Source organism: Natrix helvetica (assembly GCF_964273705.1).
Source record: "Natrix helvetica genome assembly, chromosome: 6".
Lineage (NCBI taxonomy): Eukaryota > Metazoa > Chordata > Lepidosauria > Squamata > Natricidae > Natrix > Natrix helvetica.
In genome coordinates, this window is record NC_138553.1 from 14,628,317 (window position 1) to 14,656,144 (window position 27,828).

The 27,828-nt window shown below is 42.4% G+C and overlaps 1 protein-coding gene across 2 annotated transcripts in view; it reads left to right on the plus strand.

Moving 5' to 3' along the window:
* The first annotated feature begins 20,709 nt into the window (after positions 1-20,709).
* DCP1B (decapping mRNA 1B) overlaps positions 20,710-27,828 on the plus strand; it is a 68,810-nt gene continuing 61,691 nt past the window's right edge. Inside the window, exon 1 of one of the 2 annotated variants that reach the window (XM_081957253.1) lies at positions 20,710-20,873. In XM_081957253.1, the coding sequence (XP_081813379.1) occupies positions 20,721-20,873 (153 nt within the window). In that variant the 5' untranslated portion in view covers positions 20,710-20,720. The remainder of the gene's footprint in view (positions 20,874-27,828) is intronic. The other variant, XM_081957254.1, reaches the window with a different exon arrangement.

Genomic DNA, 27,828 nt, shown 5'->3' on the forward strand with positions numbered 1-27,828 from the left:
TTTTTCATTCATGCACCCTGTATTTTATGGTTACTTTTGAACCTCTGTCTTCCTACTCACAATTGAAGATTGCTGCATTATACTCATTGGCTTGCTCAGAATGTTCTCTGCCTGTGAATTGCCTTCTCTTGATGTGCCGATCTTGCACAAGGTTTTAAACATGTATGATGGCATGTTTCAATCATAAGTTTTCTTTTAGTAATTGAATGTGTAGCATAGAATTCTTAACAATATATACTGTCTGGTTCCTCGAGAATAATTGATTCGTTCATCAACATTTTAAAGTTGAATATAGCAGTCTTTAAAAAGATAAAGAAAGAAAGGCAGAAGAAGAAAATAAGTAGAAATAAACATAGGGCAAATTTTACTGTGTCTAGTTCTGTTCACCAACACCAAAAAGATACCGAGGCCCTGTAAAGAGTGCAGAGAGGAGCAACAAAGATGATAGGCATTCTAGAAGCAAAATCCTATGAAAAATGGCTAAAGGAACTAGGTAGGTCAGGGGTGTCAAACTCAAGGCCTGGGGGGCAGATCCAGCCCACAGAGTGCTTAGATCTGGTCTGCGGGGCTGCCATGGTAAAGCAAAGGACCAGCCCGCAGTACCTCTGCCAGTGAAAACCTCTGCTTTGCTGCTCGCTTTCGGCTGCCATTGAAATGGGGAGGGGGGGAGATATATGGTATTTGGGAGGGGAAGCTTGAGCACAGGAGTGAATGAAGAAGGGAGTCATTTTCTCACCATCTACTGCGCATGCTGCAGATAATGGATTTGCCACCAAGGCCAACCGTCCAGCATACCATCCTGATGATGGGTTTTGAAACTGCAGCCCACATGACACCTGTGGGGTGTGGGGATTGGACTGGGGGTTGGGATCACTAGGGGGAGGGAGCTGGGTCACATATTGATATCTATGATTGCGCACACTTTTGCCTCAGATCTTGCTTTGCTAGCTGCTATCTACTCATAACTAGTAAAAGTACTCTTAATTCTGAAAAATAGACTTGAGTGGTTTCTTTCTTGGTTACTGATGGAGGCTACTCTGATACTCAGGCTCCATTTTGACTGGCTGTGGGGTTGCAGGAGGCCGTTGCCACCGAAAACAGAGCTCGGGAGCCCATTTTTCCTGGCAGAGCTCTCAGGCTGCCACGGGCATGAGAGCCGTTGAGCTGGCCACGCCCACCCAACCCCCCAAGGTCAAACACAACCCTGATGTGGCCCTCAATGAAATTGAGCTTGACGCCCCTGAGGTAAGTTAACAAACAGAAGTCTGAGAGGAGACATAATAGCCATCTTCCAATATCTGAAGGGCTGTCATAGGAGAAGAGGATGTCGATTTATTCTGTATAGTACCTGAGAGAAGCAATGGGTGGAAGCTCACCAGAGGGCGATCCAACTCGGAAAGAAGAACAAAGAACGTCTAAGTAGTAGAACATCTTGCCTTCCAGAATTGTGGGTGCTTCATCACAGGAGGTTTTCAAGAAAGGACATCTCATTTGTCTGAGATGTCTTGAGGACTCTGCCTTGTGCAGGAGAATGGACTAAAGAAACCTCAATCCTATGATTCGGTAACTCTACACCAGAGGTCTTCAAACTTGGCAACTTTAAGAATTCTCTGCTGGCTGGGAGTTGAAATCCACAAGTCTTAAAGTTGCCAAGTTTGTGGGGCCCTGCTCTGCACCGTCGCAGAGAGATGGCCTTGACGGAAGAAAACCTTTACTTTTACATCCATCTTACAAAAATTGTAATCAGTTCCTGTCACAATATTTTTGACACGGCTGTACACCATAAACAAGATGCCTTCCCCGGAATTTGTTCTGAATTGAATCTAGCTTTATATTTCTCTGTTTGACAATTTCAGAATGAAAGCTATGAGAAGTTTCTCACTGTGCTCCAGATTGTTGTTTGCCGAACAACTGCAGGGAAGAACAGCTGAACTTTGGTGTGAGTGAAGGGAATATATAATCTTTTGCTTTTAATAATATATATAATAATATATGCTTGAATGCTTACAGCTTATATTAATCTATTATTTTCTGTTTTCTGAAAAGGCATCTCTTAGAGGCAAGCTTTCCAAATCTAGTCTTTAGAGTTTTTTTCCTTAGCTAGGAGAAGGTTCATGAGTTTGAAGAATTGCTGAGATTTCAAGCTTAATCTAAAATGGGGTCTCCAACATTTCTGTAAGTTCAAATTTCATTGTGGGAATCTTGAGGCCATGCTGCTTAGAACACGAGAAAGGGGCAGTTGATACTTGATGATTATGCTTCAAAATTACATTGGAATGATAACCAGCAACTTCTAATAATGTAGTTTCATCATTCTCTACCATGAATATCCCAAGAGAGATGATGCAAAGAGAATCTGAAGTGAGATTCTAATGAGGAAGGCAAGTCGGCAGTCTGCAAGAATTTGTACAAAGCTGTCAATTTTCCTAGAGATCAGTGATTCACAGAGGAACACAAATGAAGGGTACATGAGCATAACAAAATGTTTTACCACCAATATAGCTTGGTTTTTAGTTATTCTGTAGGAGGCAGCAACCTGTATCAGCCTTGTCCTAAAGGTGCTTTTGCCACAGGCAACTGGACTTTGTTTTTCTTTGACATGTTTTCTTCTGACATGTTTGCCATAGCCCCATTCCTTCCATAGTCTCAGCTGTCTCTTATCTGGCCAATGTCTAATCTGTAGCTCTTCTTCCTGTCTCCCAAGATAATTCCCACATACCATTACAACCTGATCCATTTGTGATTCAGCTTGCCCTATGACAGAGAAAGAGAGATTGAGAGAGAGAGAGAGAGAGAGAGAGAGAGAGAGAGAGAGAGAGAGAGAGAGAGAGAGAGAGAGAGAGAGAGAGAGAGAGAGAGAGAGAGAGAGAGAGAGAGAGAGAGAGAGGGATGGAAAAGCACTGTAGCTTTAAATCCAGGAGCTCTTGTAGCTGTCAACCATAACTAAAAACATGAACCTCTTCAGAGGAGTAGCATTCTCTGCTTATTAAACATGTAGTTCAAGAATTACTAGGGATGTCTCAGTGGCTAAGACACTGATCAGAAAAGTCGGCAGTTCGGTGATTCGAATCCCTAGTGCCGCAGAACGGAGTGAGCTCCCATTACTTGTCCCAGCTTCTGCCAACCTAGTTTGAAAGCATGTAAAAATGCAAGTAGAAAAATAGGGACCACCTTTGGTGGGAAAGTAACCATTCTGTGCGCCTTCGCCGTTTAGTCATGCCAGCCACATGACCACGGAAACATCTTTGGACAGTGCTGGCTCTTCAGCTTTGAAATAGATATGAGTACATCTCCTAGAGTCAGGAACGACTAGCACATATGTGTGAGGGGAACCTTTACCTTCAAGAATTAGATCAGATTTCTAAGTAAACTATGCATTTAGGAAACATTTGGATGACTTTACTGTTGAAATTAGATGCCCCATGCAAAGTTAAATTTGAGCTCTTGGCCGTCTTTCTCAGCAAAATGGAGATTTAATACTCAAGAGCAGAGCTATACTGCATGAGAAATTTTGCCTAACCTTTTCCTATCTTTTTATATCCATGTGAAAATTATATGCATTTGAGTCACTGCTTTGCCCTAGGATACATAAAGGCCAAGGTATTGATTCATACGGCTTCATTTATTTTTTTTTCAAAAAATGAGCTACTGATGCCTAGCTTTGATAAAAAAAAATACTTATGGAGAAGCCAGGATGTTTGATATTTGTTCTATGCTAATAGTTCTTTTCAATGAATGATATATTTAAAAAAACCATTAAAGGAATTATTCTGGTACAGCAAGCAGATATTATATCTAATGCTTTTCTCTTCCTAAAGGCTCCTAATTCTCATGAACTATGACATTCTGGAGGGTTTTCCCCAAGGGGATTCTTAATTTGAATAATGATGTCAACCAATGATGTTCTTGAAGGACTAGGAAAGTTTCCAGTTCACATATAGTAGAAAATTCCCTATTTGATCCATAGAAGAGACATCTGACCCTGTGGTGGGATTCAAAACTTTTTTACTACTGGTTCTGTGGGTGTCGTTTGGTTGGCGTGGCTTAGTGGGCGTGGCAAGGGAAGGATACTGCAAAATCCCCATTCCCTCCCAATCAGCTGGGTCTCGCGAGGCAGAGAATAGACGGGAGCGGGGCCAGTCAAAGGCGGTATTTACCGGTTCTCCAAACAACTCAACATTTCCGCTACCAGTTCTCCAGAACTGGTCCGAACCTGCTGAATACCACCTTCGATTTGAATCTTACTGCGTTCCGATTCCAGTGCATGCAAGCTCAGGAGATCATTGCAGGAAAAGATGCTTACCAAAATTCACAGAAGCATCAACATTCTTAGATGTAAATTTGCAAGTTATCCTCACCTTACAACCATAATTGGGACCAAAACCTGTGGTCAGGAAATGACATGATGTCATTGAGTCATCATGTGGCCATGTGCGATTTTATAATCTTATTTTGCCACAGGTGTTAAGCAAATCATTACAGCCGTTAAGTGAATCTGGCTTTCCCCATTGACTTTGCTTGTACATAAGCCAGCTAAGAAAGAGATAAATGGCAATCAAGTAACACCTGCAACCATTGTAAATACATGCCCGTTGTCAACCCTCTGAATCACATGACTGTAATGGTAATAAGTGTGAGGATCAGTCATAAGTCACTTTTTTTTCAGCGCCATTATAACTTCAAACGATTGCTAAATGAATGGCTGTAAGTCAGGAGTGTCAAACTCAAGGTCCACGGGCTGGATCCAGCCCATGCGATGGTTAGATCTGGCCCGCAGTGCCCTGGAAACAGCGAAGGACTGGCCCACAGTGCCTCTACGAGCAAAACCAGAGCTCCATTTTCGCTGGCAGAGGGTTGCAGGAAGCAGTTGCAGCCTAAAACGGAGCCTCTGAAGGGTGCGTAGGCCCTCCGAAGCTCCGTTTTCTCTGGCAGAGGATTGCAGGAGGCCTTCGCAGCTGAAAATGGAGCTTGGGAGATCACTCGGACCATCACAGGTGCCCCCAACACGAGTGACGTTGAGCTGGCCATGCCTACCCTGGCCACAAAGGAATACCCATGGTGCCTGAAAATGGACCTTTGGAGCCTCGCTGGAAGAGCGCTTGGGCCACCACAGACTCCCCCAACATGAGTGACGTCAAGCTGGCCACGCCCACACTGGCAACGCCTACCCCACTCCCCGAGGTCAAACACAACCTTGATGTGGCTATCAATGAAATCGACTTTGACACCCCTGCTGTAAGTGAAGACCTCACTACTTACAATTAAGCTCTGAACTATTTAATTGGGTCATTTAAAATAACTCTGTTAAAATTAATATCTGCTGAAACCAGTGGCAAAACTCAGCACCTGAGTAACCTTGAATCACTTAATTGATTTCACTTTTTTACCGAATGCATGTTTTCTCCCTTAGATTTTGCGTGGAATCTGCCAAAGGACTTACGTTATATTGAGCCCCTGTCTAACTCTGATTCCTGTGATGATACCTGTTTTATCTCAATTTTGCATCTTCGCTAGCTGGAGGCAAGATTGTATCATGCTCTGGCTGAAATAGAACCTTCTCTAACCAATACCTTGAATGTCAACATGTCCATGTTCTATCCGATATATTAGGTATGCACTTCTTGTTTGTTACGTTCAATATTCTTCTAAGACAGTTCTCAGTTGCTGCTTTCCTTGAACCATTTCCATGGCAACCAAATTCATCAGGATAACATGCCACCGGATTTGTAAAATCTGGTATTAACATATCCATTTTTAAAAAGTTTAAAAAAAGGAAGAAGAAATGAAGGCTAACTTCTCCCTGATTTAAAACAGGATTGTTTGTCACATTATATCATCTGTAAACATAGTTATGGACAGATGTATTATTTTGGTCATAGATTTGGTAGGTTTTTTTTTTAAAGGCTCCATGGCAGTGCTGGGATTCAATTTTTTTTTACTACCGGTTCTGTGGGCGTGGCTTTGTGGGCGTGGTGTGGCTTTGTGGGCGTGGCTTTGTGGGCATGGCAGGGGAAGGATACTGCAAAATCCCCGTTCCCTCCCAACCCCACTAACCTGCTTTCCAGCTCCGTTCTCCTGTTCAGGACAACAAAAGAAGATCAGTTGGGAGGCTGGGAGGCAGCGGGGGCAGAACCAGCTATTTGCCGATTCTCTGAACTACTCAAAATTTCCGCTACCGGTTCTCCAGAACCTGTCAGAACTGGCTGAATACCACCTCTGCTCCATGGATGTCTCTACTGTTTACCTACGTTCCCTCTAAGGTGCGCGGCTGCGCTAGCGCGCAGGTGGCAAGAAAACACCGCGCAGCAGTTTTCAACTGCCGCGCAGTGATTTCTATTGCCACAGGCTTTGGAAGCTGGGGAGGTCCTTTGCAGGCAGCTAGAACGGGCCGCCTGCAAAGGACTTCCCCAGACTTGCTTTGAGGAGCACGGGGCGACTGAGGCTAGTTGTGAAGCCCCAAAGCCCCCACCGCCACCGGAAGAACTGCTGCCACCACCTCCTCCTCCTCCTCTTAACAGGCAGCATTGCCGGATTTGCCGCCCGGCGCTGCGGCTGAGATGAAGCCGGCAAAGCCCCAGCCGGCATCTCCGCGCGTGGCAGCGGCGCCTCCCCTCTGCTCGGAGCACCTGAGCTCAGCGCTGGGTTACCCCTGCCTGCCCCCTCCTCCTCCTCTCCCGTGCTGCGGGAGACAGTAGGAAGGCGGGGAGGGAGCAGAGGGAAAAAAAGCCTCATGGTTCTTCAAAAGCACGGAGGAGGAGGAGCGGGCACGGGTTACCCAGCGCTGAGCTCAGGAGCAAATCTGGTGGTGCTGTTGGAGGAGGAGGAGGTAGCAGCAGTTATTCTGCTGGCAACTCGTCGGCAACTTCAGCAGCAGCCCTGCCCACAATGAAGAAAGCAGAGATGGAGCAGATCCACGCAGATGACGTCGCTGCAACATGACTGGAGGAGGAATTCTGGGAGTTGAAGTCCACAAGCGTTAAAGCTGTCAGGTTTGAAGAGCTCTGCATTTTTTTTCTAGGGGTGGAAGGGTCTTGTAACTTGACAGCTTTAAGACTTCCATGCTTCAAATGCCAGAGTTCCTGAGCCAACAGGACTGGAGGAGAAATTCTGGGAGTTGAAGTCCACAAATCTTAAAGCTGTCAGGTTTGAAGACCCCTGGGGGTTTTTTTCCCTAAAGGGTTAGGGGTGCAAGGGTCTTGTAACTTGACAGCTTTAAGAGTTGCGTGCTTCAAATGCCAGAGTTTCTGAGCCAACATTTTGGTTGCTAAGCAGGAGCGTTGTTAAGTGATACTGATATTATATAACACTTTGAATTAAGCGGGTACCTTGAAGAAACATAACTTTGAGTTTCAAATCATACTGATTTCGTTGTTGTCTTAGGTGACATCTGTGAAAAAAATTCGGGTGCTCAGGCATGAAAATGTGCCGCTCAAACACTATACTTTTCTGCTCACATCGAAAAAAATTTAGAGGGAACATTGCTGTTTACATGTCCTATTAAACACAGCAAAAGGGACATCTGCAGCCATCCCCCCCCACTACGTAATGTTTCTTAAAAGCATTAATGAAAACATTGGTATCGATAATAATACATTGTCAGCTTCCTTTCAGCGAAGTCCTTTCTCATCATTGTGCCTTTCTGAGTTTCTAGAGGGTATTAAGAGGCAAACAATGATGCATAACAAATGTTTTAACTGTTTTATGCAATTCAGCCTTTCTTTTTTCGCAAAATTCATAAAACGTGTCATTACTTGATGGTTGATTAAAGGTAATGTTTCCATTATTAGCTCATGTTTTCTATAAAGAAATGAATTACCAGCCATTTTAAAATAAGCACTGCTCCCAAGTGCCAATGTCTCGTGAGAAATTCAATTACAATAGAATTAGAAAGTTTGCGAAGACCTGCATCCAAATGAGAAATAAAGGGCTGACTAGACAGATTCAGCATCCAAAACAAGAACAAAAGACATTTCGAATAGTTTTTTTAAACTCACATTTTTTGCTACAAATAAGAAAATTCAAGGAAACATTTACTTGTGATCCAAAGATTCTTAACAAAGACAGTAGCTCTTTGAATTGTTACATCTCAGGCAAGCAATGCTACAATTAATTTATTTGCTGCAATCTTAGCACTTTGCCTTTTTATTTGTTTTTTTTTATCAAAGTGAATCTCCTCTTGAACTTATCAGCCTTATTACTAAAATTTAAGAATTCCTGATTTAGAGAATTTAACATGACATGAATTTCAAATAGGTTTGTTTGTTTTCTCATGAGGGAAAATATCAGGTGGGATTTTGGGGGTAAGGTCTCTTTCTTCCTGAAAAAGGGGAGCAAATAAAGTCTAATTTGAGGACTCACTCCTAAACTATGTTACTGTCTCTCCAGAAATCAAAATTGGGGCTGGGTAGCTGCACAAAAATATCTGTGCAGAACAGGAATGAAAGTTTTTCGTTTTTCAATGAAAATTTTAAAACACATTACCATCTGTCCAAATATCAGAAGTGAAGCAAATTGATTAAATGTCCAACTTAAACCACTTTATTCAAATACAGTCCACAAATTTTGTTTTTGAAGAGAAGAATAAATTGCATCTTAGCACATCATCGTTTCTGGGATCCCACAACTAGTGGTGATATGATCATCTGTCTGTCTGTCTGTCTATTTATTTTCTTTCTATCTATCTATCCATCATCTATCTATCTATCATCTATCTATCTATCTATCTATCTATCTATCTATCTATCTATCTATCATCTATCTATCTATCTATCTATCTATCTATCTATCTATCTATCATCTATCTATCTATCTATCTATCTATCTATCTATCATCTATCTACCTACCTACCTACCTACCTACCTACCTACCTACCTACCTACCTACCTATCATCTATCTATCTATCATCTATCTATCTATCTATCTATCTATCTATCTATCTATCATCTATCTATCTATCTATCTATCTATCTATCTATCTATCTATCATCATCTATCTATCTATCTATCCTATCATCTGCCAATCATCTATCAATTATCTACTAATCTATCAATTATCTATCTTCTATCTATCTACCATCTACCTACCTATATCTATCATCTGTCAATCATCTATATCTATCATCAGCCAATCATCTGTCAATTATCTATCAGCTATCCATCTGACAATTATCTATCTTTGTATCTATCTATTTATCTATCTATTTATTTGTCTATCTAATCTATCATCTACCTATCTTTATCTATTTATCATTAGTCAATCATGTCTGTCTGTCTGTCTATCTATCTATCTATCTATCTATCTATCTATCTATCATCTATCTATCTATCTATCTATCTATCTATCTATCTATCTATCATCTATCTATCTATCTATCTATCATCTATCATCTATCATCTATATATCTATCTATCATATTTCTATACCACCCGCCTAAGAGACAGTGGTCTCACTTATGTACTAGGAAGAAAATGAGAGAATTGTCCTGGAGCCAAGGGGAAGATTTGGTATACTTGGGGTCATGCCTCGGGACAGGATGTATGAAGAAGCTGGAGAAAAACTAATTAGTTTTAGTTTAGACAGAATAGTGAACCAGAAAAAAAAGGGCCTTCTGGGTCCAGTAGTTGTCCAGATGTGACTAGAGTTTTTCTTTAAAAAAAATAGCCCCCTAAATGACGTGTGTTAGAACTCAGATTGCTTAAAAAACGAAAACATTTATCATGTTCTGAAGAGTGCAAAAATATTTTTACATTTTCAATTAAAGTTGTTGTTATTTTTGTTGTTCTCTTGTAAAATTAAATGGAGGTGACAATTAAAGTAATAGAGTTGAGATGCTGCCAGTGAGACTTATGCCCTTGGGGTGGAGATTTCTCCTTAGGAAATCCTTGAGACTTGCTATAGACATTGGGAAAGGTATTGTGCCGGTAAATTCCATCTGACTGAAAGATGTCATAGCACTAGCCTCACCTGAAAATGAAATCATCATCATCATCATCATCATCTTTGGGACAGTCATTAAAAATGCCAGATCCATTTCTAAACATCTGGCTGATACGTGACCAACTATAATTGCAATACAGGAGACAGCAAAATAGCAGAGAAAGAACTGTAGAAAACCAAAACTACAACTCCCTGCAAGTAGACATGAGCCAGCCGTGTGCAGCAGCTGCCCAAAAAGCCAACACAGTTCTAGGCTGCATCAACAGAGGGATAGAATCAAGATCACATGAAGTGTTAATACCACTTTATAATGCCTTGGTAAGGCCACACTTGGAATACTGCATTCAGTTTTGGTCGCCACGATGTAGAAAAGATGTGGAGACTCTAGAAAGAGTGCAGAGAAGAGCAACAAAGATGATTAGGGGACTGGAGACTAAAACATATGAAGATCGGTTACAGGAACTGGGTATGTTTAGCTTAAGAGAAAGAAGGACTAGGGGAGACATGATAGCATTGTTCCAATATCTCAGGGGTTTCCACAAAGAAGAGGGAGTCAAACTATTCTCCAAAGCACCCGAGGGTAGAACAAGAAGCAATGGGTGGAAACTAATCAAGGAGAGAAGCAACTTAAAACTGAGGAGGAATTTCTTGACAGTTAGAACAATTAATCAGTGGAACAGCTTGCCTCCAGAAGTTGTGAATGCCCCAACACTGGAAGACTTTAAGAAGATGTTGGATAGCCATTTGTCTGAAACGGTATAGGGTTTCCTGCCTAGGCAGTGGGTTGGACTAGAAGACCTCCAAGGTCCCTTCCAACTCTGCTATTGTATTGTATTGTATTATAGAAGTAGAGCACCTATGGTAAAAGAAAGCAAAGACAGTACCAATTGTATTAGGTGCCTTGGATGCAATTCCAAGACCCTTGGAATTGTAGTATAGTATGCACCATGTGAATACTACTGGCATTGACAAAATTACCACCAGTTAATTGCAAAAAGGCAGCTTTACTTGGAACAGCTTACATCCTGTGATAATACCCTTAAAACCATCAGAAAACATCTGTCTATCTCAGCTCCTTGGGAAAACCTCAATAGGTGGATAAAAATGCCAAATCCATTCTAAACATTTGCCTGACTCTGCATCCAACCATAACAATAATCAGATAGTAGAGGATTGACGGACAATCAACCCACTAGATTCAAAGATCATCAGATAGGACAAATTCACATACAGTAGCTAGATTAAATCCAGACCTTTCTGTCATGTGCTTCCTGACATTTGGAGGCTATTAATATCCATGCATTACATGTATTAGTTTGTCCCTAATCTCTTCCTAATGAAACAGAATTAACATGAAGCATTTTGTTTAAAAAGGCAGTATGGAAACTCCACCTATTTCTTATTCATACACAGAAACTCCCAGAGCAGGGTTTTACCCCACCATAATTTGAAGAGACCAGAGATTAAGCCTAGTATATTTTGCACCTAAAGCAAACATTCTACTGATTCTTCATTCTGGATATTTTGATGAGCATTTTGTAGAAAGGAGCAATGAAGCTCATGTGAATGTCTTTTGAAAAGAGGATGGGGTGGTGGAAATACGTTCCAGGATGTGAAGGTCTCCTTGCTTTTCTATAGATAATCAACCACTTTATTCGTTGACTAACACAATTTGTGGGATGTATTCTGCACAAATATTTTGGATCTTTGATTTGAATGCTTAGCGCGAAACAGTTTTGAGGTTGGCTGTCTGCCCTGTAACATCAAGTCAACAGGATTTAAAGACAAGAAAGGAGTTCAAATCCTGATGTGTTTTATATCAGTTTCATAAGGTGAGAAGACAGTAGTGGGATGCTGCCAGTTGAACAACCGGTTTGGTGAAGGCGTGCTTTGCAGAGTGCTGAAAATGGTGCACTTCGAAGCTCAGCTACTCACCTTCCAAATCAGCAACAGTAAGTAAAAAAGCTGATGTGGGGGGAAAATCAGCTGTGCCGAGCTATTGAGATGAGCTAGAAAGCAGGAATCAAAGGACAGGATAGAGCACGGACAGGTGGGCGGGCCCAAATGATCATCAGAGTGAATCCGTTCACCCAAACCAGTAGAATCCCACCCCTGTGAGAGGAGGAACAAAACCTCTCCATATACAGCAAGCACACTCCAAACACAGAGAGACATGGCACTTTTCGAGTTTTGTTTGTATATATGTCAGGCCTCCCAGCTGAATCAGACAGGAAACACAGCTACTGTGTTTCCCCCGAAAATAAAACGGGCTTATTTTCTTTTGACCCCCGAAATAAGCGCTTGGCCTTATTTTCAGGGAGGTCTTATTATTTTTGAGGGGCAGAAGGCGACGGGTGTGGTCACCTCATGGCTGCTGCTGAGTTGCAATATTTGGGGGGGGAGGGCTTATTTCAGCCAATGCACTCAAAAGCCCGATTGGGCTTATTATCCGGGGAGGTCTTATTTTCGGGGAAACAGGGTAGATGTGTTAATTCTACTTTATTATAAAGCCACATTAACAGAATCTTGCAAGTCTGAAGGTACAAACTTCCGGCCGCCACTTTTAATAGAGTAAGACTTTCCTAAATTTCTTCCTCTGACTGCTAATCCATCAAGGGGGGGTGGGGGGGCTCCCTTTGTTGTCCGATTGCTTCCTAGGTAGCATCTCTTCCTCTTGTCCTCCAAGGTCACCCACACATTCCATTATAGCGTACCTTTTCATATACAGGCCCCGTGCCCACTGGGATTTGGCAGAGCAAAGCATCCAGCTAATGCACATGTCATTCTGCAGAACATGATGTTCCCACTGCTTTAAGAAAGATAGTTGATTCATGTGAACGTGCCTTGCGAAATGCTGCTTTGAATGCGTTGCACACTCTTAATATCTTCACAATGGAGTTCTTTATAATACATGAGGAAACAAGTGATTTCTGAGAAACGACATGCTATACTGCCTTAGCAACAAGGCCAGCTCTGAGAGAGGGAGATGCCCCCTCAGGAGGAAACAAAAAAAGAAAATCAGCAGCTTTATTGAATAGTGTGCGTAAAATATCTCACAGACTCCTCCAGCCCTTTTTGAAATTCTACTGTACTGCGATTACAATCAAATCCAGTTTCCCCGTTGCCTTTCCCTAAAAAAGAATGGTGCACTCTATTCCCAACACACCAGGAGGCTAGACAATAACACTGGATTACCCTGCAACGTTATTACATACTGTATCACTCCCCACCCCTGATCTCTTGGGTGGTACGATGCTGTTACTCGGAGTTCACTCACTCTCAGGCCCTCTTCAGCTTTTTTTTTGTGTGTGTGCTATTAATAAAGCAGTGATGTACAGAGTTTGCATGTGTACGCATGCAAGGACAGCCTTTTTAAAGTCACATCCCCCCCCCCCATCACCAATTTGCAACAAATAAGGGGCAAGGTATAAATAATGCAAACCAAGGCACCTATGCAAAGTTACTCTGCGAAGGAAAAGAATATGCCGACATCGCTTGTGGATGGCCACTGCTGATAAAAGCAGTTGGAAAAAATTCCCAAGTTCGTGGTCATTGGGTTTTCCCTATTTTATTTATTTAACAAAAGGGGCAGAAATATATCTTTTCTGTTAAGATTATCCAGCTTTTTTTTTAAAAAAAAGAGCTGGATACTTAACATTTTGGCACATTTATTTTGGCCCTTGTGAGTTGTTATGAAATATAGATCTGTACTTTTTTTTCATATCGACCATTGCTTCATGGTCATAGGCATAGGACAGTGATGGCTAATCCTTTTGTCCTCGTGTGCCGAAAGCGTGCACACACGAACATCGTGCATATGCGTGCCCACACCCATAATATAATGCGCATGCAGAAAAAAAACGCACTCCATTTTGGGCCTAGCAGGCCTCCCTGAAGCCTCCTGGGACCAAAGAAGGGGCGTGGGGGGGGCACTTCCCGCGCTTCTCCCCCCACCCCACATGCATGCCTATGCTATATTATAGGTGATATGTCAATCTTGTATGCAGCTTTATTCCTCTCTAGCATTCATCTCCATTGTTCAGTGATGCATTTCCTGCCTCTCTAGGATTTACCTCTATCTGCTCCTGTGAGGCACTTCCTGTTCCTGTTGGATGTATATAGTTATATTCTCGATGGCTTGTATAGTGTTTTAGCTGCATTTTGATTAAACAACACATGTTGCAGAGACCCCAAAATCAGCTGGATGGTGGGATGCGCATGCGCAGTGGAGCTCAGCTGGGGCGGCGGCTCGTGTGCCGGCAGAGAGGTCTCTGCATGCCACCTATAGCACGCATGCCATAGGTTCGCCATCACAGATATAGGACCATCACAACATAAAGCATAACTCATCACTCTGGTGGTTACCTCCCAACCGAAGTTTAATATGTTTATATGGTTGCCCATTTCACAGCAGTAACTTTAGGTAGCAATCAGAGATTAAAATTGAAAAACAGCCCAAGAGTATTGGTTAAAAACAAACAAACCAAGTCAATAAAACACACCCGGAGTCTAAAATATATTCACATGTAAACCACAACCCAAGAAATCAACCAACCTGCTCTTAACAAACAGGGTCAAATAGCCAAAGGGACAACCAGACCTCTAATGTCTTTCGAAGGACATCCTTGAGATTCTAATATTAAAATAAATAAGGAAATTATTTAAGGCCACCAAATCCCACAAGATGAGCTGGTGAGGGACAAAACCAGGATGAGGAAACACATTAACTGGGTTCACTTATTTTCTCCTTCCCTTTTTCTTATTTATGATCTGCTGCATAAAACACAGTTGGCTATGTTTATAGAACATGCTAAACCTCAAACACGTTTATTTAATGATATGTCATAGTTATGAAAAGCATCCTACAGCAAAGAATGTAGACACGGGAGGCAGGCCCTGTTGAAACCAGGAGTCTTCCTGTCTAGGAAAGAGACCAGCCTGAATAACTGTGCTAATATTTTATTGCCAGACTATTCCCAAATGTAATTCTTACTAATTGCCACATGGGAAAAGAATATGCAAAAAATGAATTCTTAATTCAAGATCATCCTGCTATTATGTAGGAAAAGTTTATAGCCACCTACAACTCTGACACATTAATATATTGCAAAACAAACATTTGATATTTGCACATATTACAGTTTATGTTTATGGTCAAAAGATATATATGCATGTGCATTTCAGAGGTGGTATTCAGCCAGTTCTGACAGGTTCTGGAGAACTGGTAGTGGAAATTTTGAGTAGTTTGGAGAACCGGCAAATAGGCTGGCCCCACCCCCATTGCCTCCCAGCCTCTGATCTTCTTTTGCTGCCTTGAACAGGAGAACGGAGCTGGAAAGCAGGTTAGTGGGGTGAGGAGGGAATGAGGATTTTACAATATCCTTCCCCGGCCACACCCACCAAGCCACGCCCATCAAGCCATGCCAAGCCACCCCCACAGAACCGGTAGCAAAAAAAAATTGAATCCCACCACTGGTGCATTTGTACTCATGCATGAACATACACTGTAATGTACATTTTTGCTCTTTTAGAAAATAAAGAATTACCAGAACTGCAGTTAGAAAAGTACATGTTGTACTTAATGGATCATTGCGATTTGATGGATCACTTTCATTAAGGTTTTTTGGGAGGATACCTGCTGTTGTAATATCTTATGTTTAGCTTTTATGCAGGAGTGTGTATGTGTATGTATGCGTGTGTGTAAATAGAATATTGAAAGCGAACAGGAATTAATACATATTCTTACCTATGTTGAAAAGATGTTTTCAAAGTTGGAAGTTGCTCAGCACTTTAAAAAATAAGTCTTAGTTGAGACTTATTATTTTCTACTTAGATTCAGGGCAAAGACATAATTCAAAACCATCTCTCCCTGTGAAAACAACCCTTTTCAATATTCCAGAGTGCACAGCTAATACATACTTATGAATCACAGTTACAATGCTCACAGAGATGTAACAGAGCCTGCACTGCCCACATGAATAAAAGAAGTCAGGGTAAAAAAAAGTGCTATAGGGAATGCTTTAGTGGCATTGCTGGAAAACCAATTGATGCAAGAGTTTCAGATAAAACAAAAAAGAAGAAACAAGTTATCCTATCCCATCCCATCCCTCAGCTAACATGTCTAGAGGAGGATTCCGAGATCTGGTGCACCTTCATCACTTCCTACAAACCACTCCCACTTTATTTTAATTCTATGAATTTTCGAGTCTAATGGCCCTGTGTTGATTTCTGGAATTCCCAGGGAGCATCTTCAGCCAATCATTCCTCAGTCAAGAATATCAATCATTGCATTACGAATTACAGAATTGCAGAATAACAGAGTTGGAAGGGACCTTGGAGGACTTCTAGTCCAACTCTCTGCTCAAGCAGAAGACCCCATACTATTTCAGACCAATGGCAATCCAATCTCTTCTTGAAAACTTCCAGCAATGAAGCATTCACAACTTCTGAAGGCAAGCCACAACTTCTGAAGGCAGATCACTTATTCACTGATCTCACTGCCAGGAAATTTCTCCTTAGTTCTAGGTTGGATCTCTCTTTTAAAATCTTCCATCTGTTACTTCTTGTCCTGACTTTGGAGAATAGGTTGACTCTCCTCTGGGACAGCCTCTCAAACATTGGAAGACTGTTATCATGTCATCCCTAGTCCTTCTCTTCGTTAGACTAGACATACCCAGTTTCCTGCAACTGCTCATCATGTTTTAGTCTCCAGTCAGAGATGGTTTGCTGCTGGTACAGCCTGGATCGGGCGAACTGGTAATAGCGGTGGCGGCAGGCGTCACCCACCCGCCCGGATGCTTCTGCGCATGCGCGCATGCATCCACAAGCGAACCAGTAGTAAAAGTAATAGAAACCCACCACTGCCTCCAGTCTCCTGATAATCTTTCTTGCTCTTCTCTGCACTCTTTCTACGATCTCAGCATTTGTTCTTTTGTTCTTGTAGACCCCCTGTTTTAATGGAACTGCAGAAGACAACGCTCTTATGATGTTAAGCTTTCTAAAGTTTCAAAACCTCTTCTCTCATGGTAACCCCTATCTCACTCTGCTTCAGAAGTGATAATCACTTATTTTATTTTTTTTCCCAATCCTAAGAACGTCCAGAATTTTGTGAATTAACAAACACAAACAGAGTCAAAAGATCTGATTCACCAGGGTACCGTTTCAGCAAAGTTTGTTATTACAATAAATCCTGATAGTAATAAGGCAGTACAATCTCACTGGTGAATTTCCCCCGAAAAGGGCTGGGGCAGGAATCATAGCTGGCAGTTTAATGAGAAAATAAATGAGTTCACTGGCACTGGAATTTCTTCTATAGCTGAGGCAAGTGAGGTTGAATAAGGGGAACCCAGAATGGCAGCGAAAAGTGAGAAAGTTGAGTTTTTAGAGTTTATTCCTGTTTGCTGTTGACTTCCTTGCAGTAAAAACAGTAACCCCCCAAAAAAAAATAGTATACTATTATTCTTGACAAATAATCCACCATCCCTTATGGTACCTGTCTTTGAGGAAGGCACAACAATGCTTTGCTCTAAAGCCCATGACTTAATTAAATGAAAATTAAAAGTATCAAGGATGTGGAATAGATGGGAACTGCACGATGTATTTCCTGAGAAGCTAGCTGTCAAAGAAGATGTTACCTCCAATGAATTTTCCCAACATCAATCGCTCCGGCATGCATAGTCCTTTCTTGTAGAAATAAAAGAAATGGGAATATGCAATCAGAGCCAACGAAGGTACTGACACCCTTTTCCATTTTTACTTGATTCATTCATGAAATTTTCATGCCAAAAATAATTGAACTTCAAAGAGTTCAGTGAAGGAGAGAGCATCTGTCTATGTGGATAGGCCTAGAGCAACTATATCAATGCAGAACTCAAAGTTCAAAGAATATCTTCCAAATCTGAAAAAGTAGGACAATCTGTCAAACTGCATAAGATGGCTGACCCCCCCCCCCAAGCCAGGGGTGTCAAACTCAAGGCCCGAGGGCCGGATCTGGCCGGCAGGGTGCTTAGATCTGGCCCGTGGGGCCACCCTGGAAACAGCGAAGGACCAGCCCGTGGTGCCTCTGCCAGTGAAAATGGAGCTCAAGAGGGCTACGCTTGGCCTTCCAAAGCTCCATTTTCATTGGCCAATGGTGGCAGGAGGCCGTCGCAGCTGAAAATGGAGCACTGGAGCCCATTTTCGCTGGCAGAGCGCTTGGGCCACTAGACACCTCAACATGAGTAATGTCAAGCTGGCCATGCCCACCCTGGCCACGCCCACACCCACCCCACCCCTGAGGCCAAACACAACCCTGATGCGGCCTTAATGAAATTGAGTTTGACACCCCTGCCCTAAGCAAATGCAGAAGGTTTGAAAAGAAATCTTTTGAGAAACACCAAAGTTCTGCTGAAACAATGAATTTGCTTCTGATGCTGCTCATCTACAATCTCCAAAAAACTCAAAAAGAATCCACAGGCTTGCAATTCCACTATCCAGATCTCAGTACTAGCCAGCCAGATAACTTAAGTAGTTGTTCTCCAAGAACTTGGTTAGAATATCACATGGGATGGAATCCCAACCGTCATTTTGATCTCAGATCAGTTCCAGGATGCTGGTTACTTTCACCAAAATGGTCTGTGGACAAGTTCTGTTGTCATAAATGTTCTTCCAGTTTTGAATTTGGAAGATGGAATAGGACAGTTACAGATCATACACGGTTCAGCATTTGCCAAGTTTTGAATAAACTAGTATATTTGCACAAATTATTTTAATATATTTTAAAACATATTTATCATATTTTTCTAGTAGAGGAACATTAGCCAGGCTACAAAGCAACCCTTTTTTTCTGGAAAAATCACTATCAAGCACTAACTATTTGAATATTATAATGAATTTGTTAATAATCAATAAATTAGTAAAATATTAAGACTTTCCTTGGCTGAGGATAGATTAGAACCTGGGTCTATTTACTTCAAGTCCTGAACCTTAATCCCTGTACCACTCTGGGTCTTATTTAGAAAAAAAAGTTTTGACAAGATAGTTTCAGAATTCCAAAAATACAAAACTCTCGCATTCATGATTTAAAATTAATTAAACTAGGGATGCATATCTGGGCTGCTGATAAATTAGAAATTCAACTCTGGACTACCATCTGGTGTTTGCAGCCCAAATCTAGCAATCCTAACATAAACATTTCCATGTTAGGTTAAGGCCTAGAGAAAGTTTTCAGCAAGAATTACAGTATTATTTTGTAGGCAGCAATTAAGAACAAAGCACTAGAGGGCAGTATTACCCATCAGTGTACTGTATAAATAAATATGTGCATTTTATAGGAACCTTCCTCACCCCCCCCCCCCCTTTCAACCTTCATGAGTAGTTTTTCCAGTATGTTGAGCTGGCTTGGCAAGAAAGAAAGAAAAGAAAGAAGAAAGAAAGAAAGAAAGGTAGGTAGGTAGGTAGACATACAGACAGACATTGTCAGAAGGAAGAAAGGTCTCCAATTCAAAAGAAACAATCAAAAGAAACAAAGGGAGCCAATTTACCTTACATTGTTTCATTTCTGTTGAATCAGTATTTGCTAACATATGTTGCACGATTAAACTGTCATCTAAGCAGAGCAAATTGAAGACGTGAAGACTTGGTAATTTTAAGAAGTGTGGACGACCTCTTAAAATGGCCAAGGATGAGATACAGCGCTGTAGAGAAAGAAGGTAGAATAAGAAGCAATGGGTGGAAACTAATCAAGGACAGAAGCAACCTAGAAGTAAGGAGAAATTTCCTGACAGTTAGAACCATTAATCAGTGGAACAGCTTGCCTCCAGAAGTTGTGAATGCCCCAACACTGGAAGTCTTTAAGAAGATGTTGGATAGCCATTTGCCTGAAACGGTATAGGGTTTCCTGCCTAGGCAGGGGGTTGGACTAGAAGACCTCCAAGGTCCCTTCCAACTCTGCTATTGTATTGTTGTAAAATCAGGTAACTTCAGGATTATCTAGTATTGTGCGGTGGCTATCAATCTCCTACCGATTCATGAATCTATAGTAAATGTAATGCAGCAGAATTCTGGCTCATTTTCAGCTTAACCTTTCGCAAAACAGGGCAGTTGGCATCAGCCTGGTGGCATGGTGTTTGTTTTTTAAATACTCCTAAAGAATCATGGCCTTCAACTCCCATACATATTTATTAAATAAAATTCATCCACCTGCTTACACTGATGTGTTACATTCATACTTATACTTGTTTTCTCATACATGCTTGACAAACCTAAACCAACCAACAAAAAATAATAATAAAATCAATAAAATCAAATCCCCAGCAGACTGAAATCTTCTGGATAAAGACTGCAGTCCTGGCGACAAGATATCAAGATTATGGGGAAACTATCCAGTTCCCCCCTCTGAATCTAACGTGGACAACATTCAATAATGTTGAATTTTCTCTCATTTTGGGGGCAAGGGCTCTCCTCATAATTCATTCTCTCATTTGGCAGCGTCTTGGGGAGTTGCAAAGAATTCGCCTTTTATTTCCTAGATTAAAACCAGCCTCGCGCGGAGTTGGGGTTTTGGCTTTTTTTAAAGTTAGCTGGGGAAAAAAATTACTTTAAAAAAAATGACCACAGAGGGAGGAATCAAAAGCTAAGATCGGCGATGGGAAAGGGTTGCCCGTAGCAACAATCCTGCGCTAACGGGCAATCGGTGCTCCGGCGATTCCACCCCCCCCCCGTTTCGCAAAGCCATCGATTTCTCGGGACTCGATGAGCCGCGCCTGCTCCGAACGCGGGGAGTTATTTTTCTCGGAGGCAAGATGGCCGCCTCAGTGGCTGGGGCTGCCCCACTGGGCAAGGGGTTGGACATCAGCTTGGCGGCTCTCCAGCGGCACGACCCCTACATCGGCAGCATCTTGGACGTGGCCAGCCAGGTGGCGCTCTACACTTTCGGGCATCGCGCCAATGAGTGGGTGCGTGAGCGAAGTTGCAATCCCGGGACGGCGGTGGGGAGGTGTAAGAAAAAGACGGAATAAAGTCGAGCTGTCGTTCCCCTTGCCGTAAATCCCCTAATAGAGGAGCGGAAGGAGGAGGAGGAGCCTTTGGAAGCCTTGACGTGGCAGCCGCTCATGGGGGGGGGGAGATGCCGTAAACCTTCTAAAAGATCGCCCCTTCGCTTTTTAAACGGGAGGTCATTTTTCGCCTCTTTATTTATTTATTTATTTATTTGTGCTTCTAGACCGCCCCCTCTCCCAGAAGATTAGATTTTGCCTGGCGTAGAGTTTGAACAGGGATCATTGTTTTAACCGAAAGGGTTAAAGGAGGGAGCCTTCTTCCTATTTTAATGCCGTTTTATTCTTTGCAGGGGGTATCTGGCTGTTTCTTTGCTGCCTGGGCTTATTTCAAAAGGGACAAGGTCTAAATCAGTGCTTCCCAACCTTGGCCACTTGAAGATGTCCGGACTTCAACTCCCAGAATCCCCCAGCCAGCGAAAGCTGGCTGGGGAATTCTGGGAGTTGAAGTCCCGACGTCTTCCAAGTTGGGAAGCATTGCTCTAAATGAAGCACAATGTCAATTTTGCTTGCAGAAATCCCTTTCTTGCATTCAGGGAGCACTTTCTGCTGACAAACTCCAGGGGATCTGCCAGCAGAACTAACCTGGCGGCCAAGATAAGCGGAGAGGAACTGGAATAAGGAGTGGAGAGGGGGCAGCCCCCTGCCAATGGGGGAGCAGCCAAAAGTTACATGCCACGGCCAACTTCCCATTCAAAACAGACATAGCCTCCATCTAGCACCAGGTTAAAAGAGTCTGAGAATAGATTTAATCAGTTTCCAGAAATAATAATATAAATCAGGGGTTCACAACCTTTTTTTATCCTTGCCCCACCTAAGCATCCTTAAAATCCTGATCCCCCCCCCCCCACTCATCAGGTTCTGACAGATTCTGGAGAACTTGGAGAACCGGCAAATACCATCTCTGGCCCCAGAGTGGGGAGGGAATGGAGATTTTGCAGTATCCTTCTCTCAGGAGTGGGGATTTTGCAGGATACCTTCCCCTGGAGGGGGGTGGGAATTGAGTTTTTGCAGTATCCTTCTCCCAGGAGTGGGGATTTTGCAGGATACCTTCCCCTGGAGTGGGGTGGGAATTGAGTTTTTGCAGTATCCTTCTCCCAGGAGGGGGGAGGGAATGGGGATTTTGCAGGATCCTTCCCCTGGAGTGGGGTGGGAATTGAGTTTTTGCAGTATCCTTCTTCCAGGAGTGGGGAGGGAATGGGGATTTTGCAGGATCCTTCCCCTGGAGGGGGGTGGGAATTGAGTTTTTGCAGTATCCTTCTCCCAGGAATGGGGATTTTGCAGGATCCTTCCCCTGCCATGCCCATGAAACCATGCCCACAGAACTGGAAGTAAAAAAAAAATTGAATTTCACCATTGCCCTCCTGAGACATATAATTCTTATTTGTTCAAAAAGTGAACTCTACTCACGTGGAGGAATTCCAAAAGGCCATTAGCTTGCTTTAAACAAGGTTCAAATTACCCCCATTAAAAATCAAATTGCCCTCATGTATGGTGTGGGCCCCACGTTGGTAACCACTGATAAAGATGATCCAAAATCAATGTCCTAAATCCCTCCATCTCCTCGCTAATGTGAGATGTTGGTGCAGAACTAGCCTTGCCAGACTGTTTTTAGTGCGCTTGGCCTTTAGCTGCCTAGTATTTGGACTGTCTAAATATATTGAGGTTGATATCTGATGATTGGGGTAGGTGTTTTTCAGCTGGCAAAGTGGGGAGTGCCTCTTTGCTTATGGCAAAAAATTTCACCGTGCATCCTCAGTAATCAGGTTTGGGCTAGATGAGAGCCCCAGGAAATTTTCAGATTTGAAGGCTGGCCTGGAAAAGTAAACAAATCCCTATTAAGGAAGGGTTTTTATTTTAATTATGTGCCATCAAGTCATTGTGGACTCTGAGCATCCAAAGTGATATTCTCCATGATGAATCCTGAAAGAACCACTTCCCTAATGGTGCCAAGAAAACCCCGCATGGGTGTGTCTGCATAATTCCTGGGAGCTGAGCTTGACTTTGTTTATTTTATTTGGCCTGTATTGTTTAATACATAACTCAAAGCAGAGAACATTTATCTCTGTCGGGTGGGGTGGATTGAGAGAGAGTGACTAGCCAAGATCACCCAACCGGCTTTCATGCCTAAGGCAGGACTGGTACTCACAGTCTACTGGTTTGTAACCTGGTGCCTTAATCACTAGACCAGACTGACTCCAGTGGTGGATTCCGTCTTAGCGCCTCTGTGGTGCTCCAGCTGCTCAGCGGAGCGTTGCGCAGGCGCTGTACATGCCATGTGCGTGCGTGGAAGCACCAAAGACTTAAAAGACCGGTAAGGAGCTCGGACGGGCGGGTGGGCCCTCCGGAGCACTGTACCAGAATGGTATCCGGTGCTCCGGGCACGTTCCTGTACACCCGTACTGGGGCGTACCGCCTGCAACCCACCACTGACTGACTCCACCAGTTGCTACCAGCAAGAGTAAGCCAAAAGCTTTGGCTTCAGATTGTTGCCTATTCCCAAGGCAGAGATGATAAATGTATTTCTTAGGTCAGACCTGGGCATTCGATGGCCACATCTGGCCCTTTGGCTGTCCCTGTCTGGCCCACATGAGGTCGGTTGGAAATTGGAAATCAAATGCAAACAAAGTGTACACCATACAAACAATACTGGTTTTTTTAAAAGGTGGCTGCTATCCCCCTCCCCCCATTATTTATGTGCTTGCGTGCATGCCTACTCACCTTAACAGCCTTCTGTTTTGACTTTCCACAACAGTCACAGTTTCTCATGTAGCCCCCTAGGAAAATCAATTGTCCACCCCTGTGCTAGGTAGAATACACCGACCTGTCCTTCCACAGACATTGGCAGGATGCGGTCCTTTGTCAAACTAATGAAATCAACATTGTATTTTTACAACATAAGCACCACCTTTTTGTCTGATCTGTGCAACATCATGAAGCACAGACAAAAGGGACAAAGCTTGTGGGTAATGGCACAAAAAAACAACAACCAACAACTTGCAGCCACTCTTCTTAATCAGGAAAAATTAATTTCCATGTTTTTTCCTGTTCAATTATATCTGATTCCTGTACAAGTCCCTGCAGTTTTCTTGGCAGCATTTTCAGAAGTGGTTTGCCATTGTCCCTTTCTAGGACTGAGAGATAGCCACTGGCATAAGGTCACCCAGCCGACTTTGTGCCTAAGGTGGGACTAGAGCAGACGCGGTATTCAGCAGGTTCTGACCAGTTCTGGAAAACCGGTAGCGGAAATTTTGAGTAGTTCAGAGAACCGGTAAATACCACCTCTGACTGGCCCCGCCCCCATCTATTCTCTGCCTCCCGAGTCCCAGGTGATCGGGAGGAAATGGGGATTTTGCAGTAACCTTCCCCTGGAGTGGGGAGGGAATGGAGATTTTACAATATCCTTCCCCTGTCACGCCCACCAAGCTACACCCACCAAGCATGCCACGCCCATCAAGCCACGCCACACCCACCAAGCCACGCCCACAGATCCGGTAGTAAAAAAAATTGAATCCCACCAATGGACCAGAACGAATGGTTTTCCAGTTTCTAGCCTGCCTTAACCACCACACCAAACTGTCTCTTCCAAATTAACATTAAATAGACCATAACTCATCTACATATTAACACTGTCCATTTGCTTTGGCGAAACTCTTTTCAAACAGATACGAAACTTAAAGGTCAGTGCATATACCTGGATCTCCTTTCAGTGTCAGCTTATTATTACTAATTTTATACCACTTCATTTAAATGTTTCAAGTGGGTTTCCCCGCTCTCCATTGGTTGATGCCACTATCTCTTTTGTTCATTGATTTACATAGCACTAAGTGATTCTTCTAAGGGACACGGGGGCTCAGTGGCTCAGACGCTGAGCTTGTCAATCAGAAAGGTCGGCAGTTCGACGGTTTGAATCCCTAGCGCTGTGTAATGGAGTAAGCTCCCATTACTTGTCCCAGCTTCTGCCAACCTAGCCGTTTGAAAGCATATAAAAATGCAAGTAGAAAAATAGGAACCACCTTTGGTGGGAAGGTAACAGTGTTCCGTGCACCTTTGGCGTTTAGTCATGCCGGTTACATGACCACGGAGATGTCTTCGGACAGCACTGGCTCTTCGGCTTAGAAACGGAGTTGAGCACTGCCCCCTAGAGTCGGGGACGACTAGCACATATGTGCGAGGGGAACCTTTACCTTTACCTAAGTGATTCTTCTCCGTTTTATTTTGTTTATGTGACTCTTTCCTGATAACATTCTTTCACTCATCACATCACCAAACCTCTCTTCCCTTTCTGGAATATGTAAAAGATACTTTGCCTCTTAAATTCCAAAATGTGACTATTGAGTGTGATTACATTATAATTAAACTATTTGTGGTTTTAATGCACCCAGCATTTATGGATCACTCCATGCATACTCATTCCAAAATCCAGAACTAGACAATATGTTTGTTAGCAATGACCAAAATGGGAAGGATGGAGGCAAAGGAGAGACATCTTAGAGTTCTCCAGATTTCTTCAACCCTGGGTGCCCTTACAATACAATACAATAGTAGAGTTGGAAGGGACCTTGGAGGTCTTCTAGTCCAACCCCCTGCCTAGGCAGGAAACCTTATACCGTTTCAGACAGATGGCTACCCAACATCTTCTTAAAAACTTCCAGTGTTGGAGCATTCACAACTTCTGGAGGCAAGCTGTTCCACTGATTAATTGTTCTAACTGTCAGGAAATTTCTCCTCAGTTCTAAGTTGCTTCTCTCCTTGATTAGTTTCCACCCATTGCTTCTTGTCCTGCCCTCAGGTGCCTTGGAGAATAGTTTGACTCCCTCTTCTTTGTGGCAACCTCTGAGATATTGGAACACTGCTATCATGTCTCCCCTAGTCCTTCTTTCTCTTAAGCTAAACATACCCAGTTCCTGCAACCGTTCTTCATATGTTTTAGTCTCCAGTCCCCTAATCATATTTGTTGCTCTTCTCTGCACTCTTTCTAGAGTCTCCACATCTTTTTTACATCGTGGTGACCAAAACTGGATGCAGTATTCCAAGTGTGGCCTTACCAAGGCATTATAAAGTGGTATTAACACTTTACGTGCTCTTGATTCTATCCCTCTATTTATGCAGCCTAGGACTGTTTTGGCTTTTTTGGCTGCTGCTGCACACTTCTGGCTCATATTTAAATGGTTGTCCACTAGGACTCCAAGATCCCTTGCAAGTCCTTGTACATGATACAATGATTGCTTGTTTCATCTTGGACTCCGTATGAATTAAAATTGAGGGTTTTTTTCCCTTTCCTGAATTATATTTTGAACTCTGAAGTTCTCTGTGTTTTCAGGAACCATCTTTCATCCTTGCTCGGCATTTTTAATATCTTGACTCTTTAACTTCAACATATTTGACGGGATATTTGAATGTATGCGACTTATTGAAAGTTACATTTCTGAAATAAGGTTTCAAGTCATATCTAGAGTATGAAAAAAAATCAGTGTGTATTCATAATATAACTGTCTTCAAAAAATGGAATATATGTTAAGCATACTATATTGTATATGAGTTGTAAAACACTGGGTGTCCTGTAGATGGCAGCAAAGATACATAGTTTTCTGTATATTCTTGCTCACATCCAAATATTTTTCCAACCTCATACAATCTGCCTATTCTATATATACTGCTGTGTAGATTTTCTTTTCTTTTTACATAGCTTTTTCAGGATAGTGGTAACATCAAATTTAGACTAAACTCTTGTTGTATAGGCAGAAGTGGTATTCAGCAGGTTTTGACCAGTTCTGGAGAACCGGTAGGAGAAATTTTGAGAACTGGTAAATACCACCTCTGACTGGCTCCGCCCCCATCTATTCTCTGGCTCCTGAGTCCCAGATGATCGGGAGGGAATGGGGATTTTGCAGTAACCTTCCCCTGCCACACCCACCAAGTCATGCCACACCCACCAAGCCATGCCACGCCCACCAAAATACACCCACAGAACCGGTAGTAAAAATTTTTGAATCCCACCACTGGGTATAGGGCAGCGGTCCCCAAACTTTCTGGCTTGGCAGACTAGCTGCGGGTGAGCGGGGAGAGAGGAGATTCTTGTTCTTATGCGGCCCAATTAGCAATGGACCGCAGATCAACTCTGAGCCACGGACCAGGGGTTGGGCACCCTGGTATAGGATATATTAAAAATATTGGTATCCACACTAATTATTTTAATCTGTTAATGCTTTCTATTATGCTCTGCATAATCTTTTTACTTTTTTATATTAGCAGCTATTGTGTGAGGCTTTATTAAAGCCTTTTTTAATCACTGCGCAGAAATATTTATACCCAGAAAAATGGATTTCTGTCTCTTCGTTAATATATTTCTGTGATCAAGTATCCTCCATGCTTTCAGAAATTTGGTTTGTCAATATAATGGTTTGTCAAATATAGTTTGTCAATGTAAGTAATAATTACATTGCATATGAATTTGTTTTAAATTTAAAATATGGGATACAGATCAGTTGCATATTTTATTGCAAATATTGTGTCTCATGTCGCTTTTCTGATGCATTTTAAAATCAAATGGATAACAAATGTCTTGTCATGATTTATAGGGCAATAATAAAGCATACCCCCTAGGCCCAAGGATTCCTTATAGGCACCAGGTGTTAAATTTGGTAATGAAAGCATTCTTAGGAATTGTTAGTGTTTCCTGTTGTTTTCTAGAAAGCCTTAATACAAGACATTTACCACAAATATTATAACTCAGTAAAATTCTCAAAATATGGGAAAATGGCTGCTATCGCAAAATAATTAAAAATTGTCCTTAATTCCCCCTAGTGAAAGAAACATTTCATTTTAGGAGCATTTGCTCAGCACAGAAGTTTTA